The following is a 14,390-nucleotide window of genomic DNA, read 5'->3' as shown; positions in this document are numbered from 1 at the left end:
TACTTTAGAGTAGTCTCTAAGGGTTTTATCAAATTAAAAATATTCTTTGAAACTTTTTACAGTCATTGTAAAAACCAACAATATAACAACAACTGATATTTTTACATTTGCCATTTGTTTTCAACCTCTCATCACATTTAATTAATTTCCATCACCAATTTATAACAATCATAAAAATCTCTCATCTATTCATAATATATATCATATATACAAATTTAAGATTTTTTATTTAATTCTCTTTTTAAACAGTAAATTGTCTGGTTTTTCATTCTCTTTTTAATGAACGATCTATGGCTCATTCTGTCAGTGCGAGGAAGGAAGTGATGTCACTCCCGGTGGGCGGGTCTACCTCTTTGTAACTTCCAACCATCCAATAAGACGCTGGCTTGCTGAAATATGAAAATGGCGGCTCTCTGCTGTGAGTTTGGGGACCTGGTGCAAATCAAGAAACAGCTAATAACAGTTATATCGCTTTGTAAAGAACGAGGACTTCTGCACAGCGGCAAGTGGTGAGACCGACTGAGACCGACGTGTCCCTCTCTTTCTTTATCTCTGCTCTTTTATCTCCATAAGGGACTGTTAGCTGCCTGTTAGCTAGGTTAGCCGTGCTGTTGACAAGTGTCGTTTTTATCAATGTAGCTAATGCTGTTTCCATAAAACATCCTACACGGCTTGTTATCGTTATATTTCAGCTAAGAAGAGACGTTTAATGACTAAGTGTTGTGTTCACAGAGCCAAAGCGGCATCAGTTGAAAAATAGTGCTTAACCCAGCTGCTAACTGTATTCATATACATGCATAGTGATGGTGTTTTACATCTGCATAAGAGTTGTGTCTAATGCTGAACCCATGTTTACATTTCAGGGCTTCTGAGTTGGCCTTTGCTCTGGACCCTCTCCCTAAAGATGAGTTACCCCCAGCCGCTCCCTTCACTGAGGTGTGTACACATTGTCAGGGGCCAAGGCTTTTCTGCCTTTTATTTATTACCATTATTAATTAAACCCAATAAGTAGATTTACAGTTGGAAATCATATCGGTGCGTGTACATGTGTGGATTCACATAAATTAATCAGCCACAACCAGTTGTTCATTGGTGTGGCTGTAGTTAAGTAATAGCGTTCAAAGTGCTGTGAAGAAAGATCATGTGTATGTATGAAGGCTGACAGGTGTGGAAATATGTTCTGGTCAATGTGAAGCTGAGGGGGGTGATCAGCTGGGTAGGTGGTCCTTCACATGTGCTGATTGAATGTCATAACTCACTGGACACGTATGGGTGCATTCAGAGCTGAACTGACTACTTGTCATCAGATCACTCAGGATGGATGTTAATACCAGGTCTGACTCTTTAAAATGATTAAGATGATTTTTCTTGTTCATTTATTATCCAAAATACAGGATGATGCTCAAGACCTGGATGCACTTACATTGGCTAAATCCTACTTTGACCTGAAAGAGTATGACCGTTCTGCTTACTTCCTAAAAGGCTGCTGTAGTCAGAAGGCCTATTTCCTTTATATGTATTCTCGCTATCTGGTAAGTATCTATACATATCTGGTATGCAAACATATCGATATATTTTAGATCTTTTGTTTCATTTCATCACAGGACTGCCTTCAGTTTTGTTATAGTAAATGTGAACCATTTTGAAAAGTATCCTTTGTCTTCAGTCAGGTGAAAAAAAGAAAGACGATGAGACGGTGGATAGCCTGGGTGAGGACTTTTTTCCGTTTGGTTTCATAAGATAATTGATGGTACTTTTGTTTCCCTCCTACCCCTAATGTTTGTGTGTTTTGTACGTGTTTCCAGGCCCCCTGGAGAAGGGTCAGGTTCGCAATGAAGCCCTGCGAGAGCTGAGAGTCGAGCTCAGCAAGAAGCACAATGCTGGAGAGCTGGACGGCTTCACCTTGTACTTGTAAGAACATTTCCAGCAAACTCTGCACAATTTCCCCCAAATTGTATACTTCTGATTAGCTCTGTTATGTGTGCATTAATATGTGAATGTATGGCAGGTATGGGGTGGTGCTACGAAAGCTGGATCTGCTAAAGGAGGCAGTCGAAGTGTTTGTTGAGGCAATTCATGCACTTCCTCTTCACTGGGGAGCCTGGCTGGAGCTCAGTAACCTTGTCACCAATATTGAAATGGTAACTACAGCTTGTTTTTACACAATTGTAGACAATGAACATATCATTTTGTCATTGATTTCATATGCACAGTCCATTAGTAATCATTGACACCCCCAAATGAGTCCTCAAAATAAGGCCTCATTGCGTTTAAGCTAAACTTTACATATCCAAACCGAGAGCGTGAACAGTGTCAGGTAATATAAAGGGAGTGAAATGATGCCCACCAACTTGCTCTGTCCTTTGATTTTCTCCAAAGCTGAAGTCACTGTCTCTGCCGGATTGTTGGACCAAAGACTTCTTCATGGCCCACATGTACACAGAGCTGCAGATGATCAAAGAAGCGTTGCAGAAATACCAAAACCTCATTGAGGCTGGATTTTCTAAGAGCACCTACATCATCTCCCAGATCGCTGTGGCCTACCACAACATCAGAGGTTCAACTTTCCACCTGTCTAATAGGACTCAAGGTCGTCAGAACAATGTTATTGGAGCAAGTTTAAGTCTTACAGCACTCTGCCATCTTTCATTCCAGATATTGACCAAGCTTTGGCTCTGTTCAACGAGTTGCGGGACCAGGATCCATATCGCATTGACAACATGGACACATTCTCCAACCTGCTCTATGTTAAGGTGAGTTCACTTCTTGTAATGTGATACCCTGTGAAGAAGTGTGTTTTGATGTTTTCCCTCTCCTGTTTGACGCGGTGGTTACAGTCCAGATAATATCCCCCTTGAGTAGGACGGATGCTTCCTGACAGAACGGTTCACTATAACATTTTCATGTTTTTGTTTGACCTTTAAGTTACATCAGGAGTTCGTAGATGATCTGAGAGAAAGATGCCCTATTGAAAGAAACTTTTCTTATTTTCCTGATGATAATGATCTTTTCCACAGAGCATGAAGCCAGAGTTGAGCTACCTGGCCCACAACCTGGTGGAGATCGACAAGTACAGAGTGGAGACGTGCTGTGTCATCGGTAAGCATCGAGTCAATCAGATCAAAAACCTCTGTTCACTAAAGTGAAGGGATGATTTGTTGAATCCATCTGAAAACAGTATTATAATTTAAATGTTTTTTATTTATCTTTAAAATATTAAACATGTAGAGTTAGACAATTGATGATACAGTTTTGTGTTCTATGTTTAAGAAATGTATATCTACTTATAAATTATTATAACTAAAGTAGACAGCCAAAGGTTTTCACTAATCAAAAACAGTTCAAGTTTGTATTATTCTTCAGGAATATCAACCACACAAATCACATGTCTCCTCCACAGGTAACTATTACAGCTTACGCTCTCAGCATGAGAAAGCAGCCCTGTACTTCCAGCGGGCTCTTAAACTGAACCCTCGCTGCCTCGGGGCCTGGACTCTCATGGGCCATGAATACATGGAAATGAAGAACACTTCAGCCGCCATTCAGGCCTACAGGTCAGAGTTTTACTTATTTTTAGAGCTTCTAATTATGCAGTTGGTTTCAGATCATCTGAATTGGCGACGTTTCATGTTTTATATTTTTTTACATTTCACAGGCATGCTATTGAAGTGAACAAGCGTGACTACCGTGCCTGGTATGGCTTGGGTCAGACGTATGAGATCCTTAAGATGCCCTTTTACTGTTTGTACTATTATCGAAAGGCTCACCAGCTCAGGTATGGATTTTTTCTAAGAGGATTGAGATAATGATGTTTCAGTAAATTGAACATTGTAACAATGTGGATCATTTATAAATATGTTATTTGCTTTGACATACCATGATGCTCTGTTTTAGGCCTAATGACTCCCGCATGTTAGTTGCTCTGGGTGAAAGCTACGAAAAACTGTCACAGCAAGTGGAAGGCAAGAAGGTTTGTATGTTGCAACTTTGAATGCACCCTGGTTTATGTGATAAATTCACTAATGTTTTTGACTTGCTTGATTTATGACATGACATATTTTATTACATGTATTTGTTTAGTGTTACTGGAGGGCGTACTCTGTTGGAGATGTAGAGAAAATGGCTCTCCTCAAATTAGCAAAGTAAGTGCAACCATATCCTGAGTCTAACGATTAAAGACACATCTGTGAAACAGATTGTGGTTTAAACAAAAAGGAGCTGACATCACATTTTCTTTGTTTGAGCACAAATTGAATATCCAATCTGTAGCATTTTCCCTGTTTTCATGTCATCAGGTGCTAAATCTATGTCTTATTCCTTTATTAGGCTCCATGAGCAGCTGAATGAGTCTGATGATGCTGCCCAGTGTTACATGCTTTACATCCAAGATATTTTCTACTGTGGGGTAAGCATTTGAAAGTCTCTGAATACATATGTACTTACACAGTTGGAGTAAAGAAAATATTTATACATAAGCATACAGAGATAATAACGTTTTCCAATAAAAGTTGTGCTTGTCATAGCAGCTGATTAAAACCTGTATTAGCAGTAATAAATTGTAACAGTAATATTACAAATGTAATATCCACATGTCCACATACTTTATGCCATGTACTGTATTTGTTTGGATGCAATCTAATTCTAATAAAATCTTGTCACGACAGGAACAACTGGAGCACCTCGAGGTGAGCACAGCCCTACGGTACCTGGGTCAATACTATTTCAAGAACAAGCTCTACGATGAAGCTTCTCTCTGTGCTCAGCGCTGCTGTGACTACAATGATGTAAGTGTACCTGTATAATCTGAGCTGATCCCTATCCTAACTGTAGTTGTAGTAAATAGCAGTAACACACTAACTGGTGTTGATGGTCACTCTTGTCTGTAGGCACGCGAGGAGGGAAAAGCTTTGTTGAGGCAGATCTCACAGGTCCGAGATCAGATCGAGACGCCCTCAGCGGATCTGTTTGCACCGCTCTCGAACAACAACACTCCAGTCAGGAGGGTGTCTCCACTGAACCTCATCTCCTTCACACCTTGACCCCCACCCTGCTCTTCACTGACCTTGAAACAGACAATTTGTGTAACCTGTGACATGAAACTTTGACAGGGTTGATGGACTGTTGCGAGGATTTTCCTGTGTTTGTATACAAAATTGTTTATGGCATTAAAAATGCTTTTGTTTGTACAATTTGCAATCCTGATCACTTCTGTAAATCAATGCAGGTGACAGACTGTGGACTTTTTGAACAGATTTTAAAAGACACAGGCAATTTTAGTAACATTTATTGCCTTGGTAATGATGGAGAAAAAAAAAAAACAAGGTCCATCACAGACACGGAGGGAAAAGAGACACTTGGAAATATTTACATAAACATGTAGAACAAGAACACACACAAACGCTTCATGCTTTGAGTCACATGTCAACGCCTCAACACTGTATATATGTATATAGTGTAAATAAATCTCAGCTATGCAAAGACTTGTTTTTTTTTGTAGACAACCACTGCAGTGAGTTAACAGTAGATTTGAATACAGTGAAAATTTCAAATTAAAACTGTCAGGGAACAAATTCTTGGCCAAATATTTTTTTCCCAGACTAATAAATTAAATCATTTTAATGTGAAAAATGAAAGATACTCATAGTAAAGGCATGTGGAGGAATTTCATGGGCAGAGAAGACAAATTCCACCAATGTTCTATCACCACCCAGTCCACAACTGTCACGCTGCTCATGAAACCTCCATTGCCTAGGGACTCAACTGAAACCTTATTTAAAGCACTGGCATGAACATTATAACTGTATTTGGCATAACAGTGAGTTAACTGCACTGCAAAGCGAGTATATAAAAACAATATAAAACTACTATAAAGTTACAAGCAGGTATGACTTGCATAATATAAAAAAATATGATTTCCTGAGCCTTCAGTGAGCTCAGTACTTCCCCCTGAGACTACGAGGGGTGGGGGCCGGGCTGGGTGGTGGCGATTGCTGACGAGACCGCAAGATCCGCGAGTAGGGGGTGACGTTTCCCTCCTCACCAGCACGAGTGTTGTATTTACGTGTTGGGGTGCGTGTCGGGAACAGGGTCTGGAAAAATGGTCGTTTCTGTGGAGGCCGGTTCTCAGCATTAGATGCTACAGTGGCCCCGCAGCCCTTCCTCTTACAGGATCCTGGTGCAGGGGAGGGAGAAAAGCCACACGGGGGCAGCTGGGGCTGGATTGTGTGAATCTGGGCCAGGGTGTCCGCCTTCCGCCTCAAGTCGGCTTTGACCAGTGTCAGGCTGTTCTGCAGCTCCGCCATGATCTGGTCCTAAGAAGGAGTCAGTGAAAAGGGTTAGACGAGGCCACAGAGGAGGTGAAGGTGAAGGGTAGGTGTGGAGGTGAGGTGACAGAGGGTGAGGCATAACGCAGCTCTTGAACATGCTTTTGCAGTTTTCACCTGGTGCAGATGTTATAAATCCTAATTTAGTTTAAAAGCTGGCTATGCATCACGATTGTTAATGAAGAGAGGAGAGGGAGAGAAAAACAAATTATTTCAAATTGAGAGTTGCACTTCAAGAAGAGGCCGCTTCAATATCACTTTGAATTACAGGTTATCTTAAGAGAGCATCCATGATCAGAATCAACGGAAGGAGAAATGTGATTATTGTCCAAACTGCGCTAAGGGAAACTTACATGCTGTCGTTACAGGGACAACAGTATGTTGGGCTCAGCTCAGCTTCACCTACTTTTACTTTATGTTTGAGGTAAAAAGAAAGATTTTTAATAATGACAATATGAGACTGATCTTATTACACTAAAATGAAAAGTGAAACATTTGATTGGATTATTCAGTTTAAGCCTGGTGTAATTAAAAGTATCACCGACAAAATAATGAATCTCAGTTTAAGAGCTTCATCGTTTAAGTTAATGATTTTTTTCCTCCAACAGAACACCCTATACAATTTGCTTATATTATAGCAGAAATAACAATATACAGTATTCTACCATGCATGTGTGGTTTTACCTGTTTGGCGAGGGTCTCCTCTGTAGCATTTAACATCTGACGCAGTCGCTCCCCGCCTGTGTTGCGACAGCAGGCTCGTTCAGCAGACTGGAGGTCCACCCCCAGCCTCTGCAAATCCAGGCGCAGCTGACGCAGGTTCTGTTGGGAAAGAGTCCACATTTTCATACTCTATATAAAAAGGTTTTGACTCCAATGGAGCACAAAAAAAACTTCATCCGTGTTGGTGACTGACCCGCTGACCCTCCTCGAGCTTGCGATCAGCGGCACTGGTGAGGGTCCCTGATGCGCCCGGCACTTCCAGCTGCATCTTAAGCTTTGTCAACTCTGCATCAGCAAACAGAACAAGACAGTGAATTACCATCACCACTTCTAACCCCAACACATAGTCCGAGCAGGCTTCCAGTCAGAATCTACCTTGTGTCTTCGTGAACAGCTCAGCGCGGCACTGGTCGAAGTCGGCCTGCAGCTTGCCGGGTTCTTTCTGGGTGGTGAGGCGCCGAGAACGCCGAGGCCCCTCTTCCTCTGGCACCAGCATGGACACTGATCCACTTTCCCTGTATTTTTCAAGGGCCTCGGTCAAAGCTTCAATGGCCTGGTCACGCTCCTGAGAGAACCGATTCAAAGGAAAACTTATAGCACATACATCTTACTGCACTGATACGATATTAGAAACAATGCATTCAGGAAATATTTCAGTAAAAGGTAATTGTGTGAATCGAAAACTCTGACGAAAACTGAAATGAGCTCATCACGAAGTCTCTCACCTGCAGCTCCTCACTGTAGAATTTCTTCAAATGCTTCTGCAGGTTAGTGATCTTGTCCTCGTACCGCTCTTCAATCAGAGCCGTTTCTGCCTCCATGGTCTCACTATGAGATAAAAAGACATCAAAACTTAATATCTATATTTAAAACATTGTTAGAAATAGTTGTTAAAAATGCTCCCTGAAAACTTAAACTGGCATTTTGACAGGAACAGAACGTGAGGGGGGTTGTACCGCAACATGCTCACTCACCTGAAGCCATCCTGCATCCCAGTGATGACCTCCATCATCTCGGAGACCACCTGCTCTCTCACATTCGCTTCAAGAGCCTCTTTCTCCTCCCGCTGGCGCTGCACCTCTCTCTTCAGAACATCAATGGCCTGAAGTAAAGCCTAAAAAAGATAGTCAGCTTTTAGAAACAGTGTGCACGTCCTAAAAACGTGCCTTCTACACACTCACTGCATAATTTCTCATTTTAGTTGATATCAAAGGCATCATGTTGTAATAATATTGTAATGTCTTGATTATTTTGTTAATTTATTAAATGAAATTAAGTATTGTAAAGACAATCGGTTTTATAAAGCACTTGTGGGGATAATACATATATAAATCACTTGTACAAAGACAGAGGATGTTACCTCAGTATTTAACATGGTGATATCTCCATCTTCAGCATCACTCTCATCCTCATCCGTTTCCAGCACCGTGCTGTCATTGCCATGTCCTGTCGGCTCGCGCAGCAGAGACAGGATGTAGGCCACCCTGGTCTTTGTGGATGGGCCGTGAACCAGCTGAAATTATATATAATGCATATTTTCATTTGTCTTTGGTCTTATTATTTACTCTGTCGTTAAAGATAAAAGTCACAGAAGTTAGATAAACAAGAGTGTTTCCTACTTGGGTAGCGATGGCAGAGAATTTGAGGGCCTGGAGGGTCTCGTCGTAGATGGAGGCACACGGGTTGATGTTGACCACCATGCTGGAGCTTCCTCGGCCACAGAAGAAACCCTGCAGCACCCGAGTCAGTTTACTGTCCCTGAAGGGCACCACTTGAGGAGGCCGGGATCTGTGTAGGCAGAAAGCATGATCCATCTGTACCACGTCAACACCACAGAACGTTTCTAAGTCAAGGTCAAGCACGTACTTGTTGTTCTGGTTGTTCCTCAGGGCAGCAATACAGCGTCCCAGTGTTAAAAGGGAGGTGTTGATGTTGTTGGCCTCCTTCATCCTCTCTCCGTTGCGCTGCTCTTTACAGCGTTCAGACCCAGCCAGATCGCACACGGTCAGTCTAAAGAGGAAACAGAGTACTGCTTCATCATCTTTATAGACCAAAAGTGAAATCAGGATTTCTACGGGGTTCACAAATTCAATACTTGTAGACACTGTAATACCACAAAGAAAGCTTTTTAATAAAAATAGTGATAAGACCTGTAATTATTTATTACACAAGTCTAATAATGTCGGTTTTTGTCAGTGCTGCAATATTAATTAAAGGTAAATTTGACCCATAAGTACAAACATTAGTAAGAGTGCTAGATTTTTTTGGACGCTAGGGACATAAATACATTTCTATAACTAATGATAGCCCCTGTGGCAGGCTAGAAGACTTAAAGTGTTTTGACTTGGATTTTTATTTATTTAATTGAGTCTATTTCTGTAGGAGGCTAAAAATCTATTATTTCTAATATCTTCAAAGACCTCATAAAATGAAGGTATATTTGAATAAGTAAAAATGGGGCGACATACTCGCTGATGTGCATGGTCTGGCCTGAAATGGTCTCTGGGCGGATGTGCAGGACACGGATGGAGAAGATGCTGTGGCTGTGAAGGGGATACATTTAGGATTAAAGTCTGACAAATAAATCAAAATAATGTTTTTTGGGCCAACTGTTAACACAATGTACCTGCGGCTGGAGTTGTGGTTTAGGTGAGTGCTGGCGAAGCTCTGGTTGCGACGCCCGGCCCTCAGAATCCTCCAGGCTTCCTCGGCACTGCGGACCTGGATCCAGGAGAGATCTGACGTAACGAGAAGGGAAAACAACTTTAAATTTTGCCAGATGAAAAGTCAAAGTTACAACAAAGCAAACAAACTAACATCATACAAAATAATGATTTTTTTTTTATGTATTCCATGTTTTTGTTTAACATTTCTTGCTTGTGTAACATATATCAGATGAAATAAGTTGTATAATGGGGTTGAGCTTCACCAGGTTTAATCTGATATATAATTCAATTTAAAGTACCTATCGCTCAGGTGTATGAATCAGCGTTACCTTTCACGTAAGGGTTGCCCTGCTTGTCGTCGCTGAGCCGCAGTGTGGCTCTCTTCCTGGGATGCATGGAGGGCGACACATCCAGCAGATCGTAGAGGAACTCATTGTAGATCTCATAGAAGGAAACCCAAATAGAGAACTGCATGCCTTCCTCCAGGTCGTCCCCTCCAGTGTGTGAAAGGCTGTCGGGCTCCAGACACACACTGTCTGTGTCTGCAGAGAGTCAAAGATCCGTTTTTACAGACACAGCAAAAACATAATACAAATAATGAGCGGACCACAATTTCAAAAACATAAATGCATTCAGGATCTGACCCCACAATATCCGTATATGAATGCACACATAACCTGCTGGGTAAATGTTTTTTATTAATTATTATCTAATGTTTGTTTAATCTAGTTGACCCAGGCTGCTCAGATACACAACATATTGCAGAAACGACATAAAAACTATAAACTTGGTGGTGGAAATCTGCTTCCTCTATCTGAATGTGTTGGACTTTCACTGCCTGTTTCCACGGATGGCTTGTGGTCCCGTCCTTCCATGCAGAAGATGTGTTGCACTTGTGTGAGTCTATTGTCAACATCGATTCTTTAACCACCCTTTAAACATTTAGTTCTCCCTGCCAGTATCACTGAGCCTGTGTATGGTGCTGCAGCGTGTGAAAGCTGCCCTCACCCTTAGCACAGGCTCGGAAAAACTATATTTCTTCCTTTAAATCTCTCAAACAATGATAAAAAGGTAATTTGGCAAATCCATAACATTAGAGTGTATCTATACCATTTAAGACCTGGTTTTAATGCCCACCCCTATTCATCAGGTTCAGTTGCTGGTTTATAATGTGAATTTAAATTCATTCTAAATTTGACTTAGATGTGAATTTGAGGTTTGTTCAACATGATATTCCACACTCCCTACTCACCGTCTAGCAAGCTGGCCATGTGACTAGTAGAGGAGAGGCCTCCGAGACCGCTGTCCCCGTTTGTCGTGGTACCACCTCGACGAGAAATCAAACTCTCATCCTGAAAACACACAAGGGGAGAACATCAGCTCCTGATCTCCTGAATGATATCAAACTGCTATGGTGACACATTAGATCTCACTCTGACAGAAAGTTCTCATTTGTCACCCTGTTTTTGTTGTTTTAAGGCTTAAACCAATCAAGACTGAGCCCACTGCATGAATGTAGCTGACAATGAATTGAAAGAAATTATTATTATTATCTGTTCTAGAGCTACAGACACCATCTCTGACACATTGTAACAACAAGGAAGTTGCATGTTTCGTTTCATATCATAAGAACCATTAAACTTTTCTTCAGTTTACCTCTTTGAGCAGAGAGTTTCTGCGGATTTCCTCCACCCTGACCTCACTGGGTTCCAGCTGTTTCACATCCTGATACATGACAGGCTTCAGGTCCATGGCACCGTAGAGGCGACCCTGCAGTTTCCTGAAGAGAGACGCTAAAGCTCGGGGCAGGAGGCCTGACTCTCGACCACTGCCTGTAAGTCAAAGAACAAACAAACATTTTTTTATAGAGCTGAAAACACTAACACTGTTACCAACCCTGGGCTTTATTAGTTAAACAATCAAATCTTACCCTGAATGGTGTACGTCTTTCCAGAATTGGTGACACCATAAGTGTAGAGGAGTCTGTTTTCTCCCTGAAGCACGTCTTTCACCATCTTCTTCATCGTGCTCTCATAGAACTGCTGCTGTGTGGTCTCTGCTCCAGAGATCTATGAAAGAGGGATAGTATTAAAAAAATGTGGTCTATTAACTTGGACATGGACATTACACAGGTGTTCTCCTACACAATTAAAGACATTGGCTGCTATTCAAACTCATAAGCCCAAATTGATCGATCAATGCTTTCAGTGCCATGAATGAAAAACCTGTTTAGATTAGTGTTCACTTCCATAGGTAATCCTCCCAGCACCACTATTTCTCTCCTTTTAAAAAAAAAAATCTGTATAATTTTGACAGCAGGTGTTATGTGCATTGTATAAACACAGAGCACAGGTGTACCTTGGAGAAACTGAACTTGTGCATGCTCTGGGTGATGCCCCTCTCTGCAGTCCTCATGTTCTGAGACTCCTTTGGAGCTTTGAGCAGCAGAGTCTCTTCATCCTGGACAGCCACACAACCCTGAGATGAAGAGTGAACATTTAGCACAGTGAACCATACTGTAACCAATGGATGTATTTTATTTACAAAAAGATACAAGTATATCATTTATTCCACATGCAGTATAACTGCAGTTATTGTGTAGAAAAACCTCACCTGTTCTTCTCCCCTCTCTCTCTCCGTCTCAGTAAGAGGTCGAATGCGCAGATACACCTTCACCCTGTCTGCATTTCCTTCACCACCACTACCTTGTCTCACCAATCCGGATTTCACTGGGAGTTTCTAGATACACAGGTTTAAGACATCAAATGGCAGTTTTCTAACACAGAGGAAAATAGAGTATTGTTTTGATGTGCTCATTCATTGAGCCTGTGAATGGCTTGACAATGGCAGGGAGTAAAAGTAAAAAAAAAAATAGAGATTTCAAAACATTAAATAAGAAGGTTTTACAAACGTGATATGTAAATAATGCTCAATATTTATTTTTTTTTAAATGAAAACATTACTGGGACTATTGCAGAGACAGAGTCCACACTCACCGGCTCTAAAATGGACGGCCGGCGATCGAGGCCAGGGGAAATCACAGAGAGCTCAGGGTGGAGTGGTCGTGCCAGGCCCCCGAACTCTGCTGCAGTCGACTCAAACACGGCAATTTCCTCCTCCTCATCAAAGGGGCACACGCACGGGGAGGACAAAGACAGTGCCATGCTTACCTGATGCAAGAAAACAACATTGGTAAGACAGTAATCACAACACACAGTGCATTTGGGAAGTTTTGAGACCACCTTCACATTTTTACATGTGCCAAGGAGGTTATGTTTTCACCCCTGTCTGTTTGTGTTTTTGTTCGTTGTAAGCAAGATTACACAGAAGCAAATGGATGGAGTTTCATGAAACTTAGTTTTTTCCACTAAGTTAACATTGACATTGCGAGAATCCATATTCTGGGAAGTGGTATCTAAGAGTGTGTGAAAGTTGGTACAGCTTTTTGAATACAAGGTGACCTTGGTGGAGGCGTTTACTCCACACAGTACCACTGTATTTCACATTGTTATTATGCTGCAGCCTTCTGCTGAAATCAAAAGAACCTTTTCCCTATCAATTACAACTCAATAAAATTAGAGTAAGTGGAATCAGAATTGTAAAAAGTGTTGTCAATTCATTAAATAGAAAAAAATTCAATGTTAAGTGATTGGGGATAGTAGAAACCGCTTGAAGAACATGAAGGTTAAAGGTTTTTGTTCTTTTCTTTATGGAGAGCTCAATCGAAACTGTGGTTTCACAGGAGAGAAGGAAAAACACGTGTCATCTAAAAAAAAACAAAAAAACTCAGAATGATATGTGTTTGAAGTGTTTAACTCCAACAGTCTTCAGGCAGCACCTCGCTGGACGGGAGGATAAGTCCAAATCAAGGGTGTGCCATGACACAAGCTGAGAGATCACACAGAAGCCCTTGTTTTCCTTCCCAGTCAATCAGTACCTGCTCGAGCAGTTCTTCAGGTATATAGTTCCGCGGGGCTCTAGCTTGTCGTGACAGGTTTTTTAGCTTTGCTGCATTTGTCTCTCAGAATTGAAATGAACAGAAACATCGATGACGCTGAAGCAAAGACTTCACTTTAGATGCAACCGCGTTTAAGCGTGCAGGCTAACTTCCTCTCAGCTACTGGAAACATGACGAAAAGAGGAGTCACACGTTTCAACGCTGGACTAAGAGCGTGAACACGTAAAACAAAGGGTGTAAATGAACGAACACGAGAAGCTTTAGCCGAACCAAACAAACACTGATATAATAAAAGCACGATATGTTTTTATTATACAGCGATTACAGCTTTATGGTAGCTTACAGCTGTTTTGTTGTTTAGCCTGTAGCGAAGGTGGATTCCACTTACCTCGAAGCCTTCAAAGTGCGAGGAGCGCCTGGTTTCCTGTTCCTAAATATTCCTAAGTTAGTGAAAGAGAAGACACAGTGTTGAACTGAATCCGTCCTTGTGAATCAGATCCTGAGTGTGAGATTGAGTCTCAGCTGAGCTTCACCCGACTGGGTTTGGTTTTTGAACAATGCGCTTCCCCTGCAGGGCAACTCGTCGATTGGCTAGAGCTCCGCGCTCTCTGCCTTCCTGATTGGCTAACCCGGGTTCACACGGTGCGCTATTCAAACTGCGCCCTCCTCAAACCAAGACGCCTTGCATGAGTTCCTATCACGTGTTTGAAATGAATCTGA

At 41.6% G+C, this 14,390-nt stretch overlaps 2 protein-coding genes across 3 annotated transcripts; one reads left to right on the top strand and one right to left on the bottom strand.

Annotated features, from left to right (window-relative positions):
* Positions 1-391: 391 nt before the first annotated feature.
* On the top strand, positions 392-5,189 carry cdc23 (CDC23 (cell division cycle 23, yeast, homolog)). The gene is made up of 16 exons (XM_062406697.1): positions 392-509; positions 864-936; positions 1,395-1,532; positions 1,667-1,709; positions 1,806-1,911; positions 2,009-2,141; positions 2,380-2,557; positions 2,656-2,753; positions 3,018-3,099; positions 3,401-3,554; positions 3,656-3,775; positions 3,895-3,970; positions 4,081-4,142; positions 4,327-4,405; positions 4,665-4,784; positions 4,887-5,189. The coding sequence occupies exons 1-16, from the start codon at positions 397-399 to the stop codon at positions 5,037-5,039; spliced, it is 1,728 nt and encodes a 575-aa protein (XP_062262681.1). The 5' UTR covers positions 392-396; the 3' UTR covers positions 5,040-5,189.
* A 79-nt stretch (positions 5,190-5,268) lies between these two features.
* On the bottom strand, positions 5,269-14,217 carry kif20a (kinesin family member 20A). Of its 2 annotated transcripts, XR_009924257.1 has the most exons (20): positions 14,059-14,217; positions 12,709-12,882; positions 12,326-12,451; positions 12,071-12,190; positions 11,643-11,781; positions 11,369-11,544; positions 10,965-11,064; positions 10,042-10,254; positions 9,673-9,784; positions 9,515-9,589; positions 8,913-9,056; positions 8,666-8,834; positions 8,407-8,559; positions 8,021-8,160; positions 7,772-7,874; positions 7,422-7,611; positions 7,240-7,331; positions 7,008-7,145; positions 6,677-6,734; positions 6,170-6,311 (listed from the first exon to the last, which is right to left on the bottom strand). XR_009924257.1 is itself a non-coding variant. In XM_062406696.1 (19 exons), the coding sequence occupies exons 2-19, from the start codon at positions 12,874-12,876 to the stop codon at positions 5,934-5,936; spliced, it is 2,736 nt and encodes a 911-aa protein (XP_062262680.1). In that variant the 5' UTR covers positions 12,877-12,882; positions 14,059-14,217; the 3' UTR covers positions 5,269-5,933. The 2 variants fall into 2 exon arrangements, 1 of the variants encoding a protein (XP_062262680.1); XM_062406696.1 differs by lacking the exon at positions 6,677-6,734 and having other exon boundaries at positions 5,269-6,311.
* Between the last annotated feature and the right edge of the window lie 173 nt (positions 14,218-14,390).

The sequence above is a fragment of the Platichthys flesus genome, chromosome 15 (assembly GCF_949316205.1).
Source record: "Platichthys flesus chromosome 15, fPlaFle2.1, whole genome shotgun sequence".
Taxonomy (NCBI): Eukaryota; Metazoa; Chordata; class Actinopteri; order Pleuronectiformes; family Pleuronectidae; genus Platichthys; species Platichthys flesus.
Note: the sequence above shows the minus strand (reverse complement) of the source record. Positions and strands in the feature narration are given on the sequence as shown.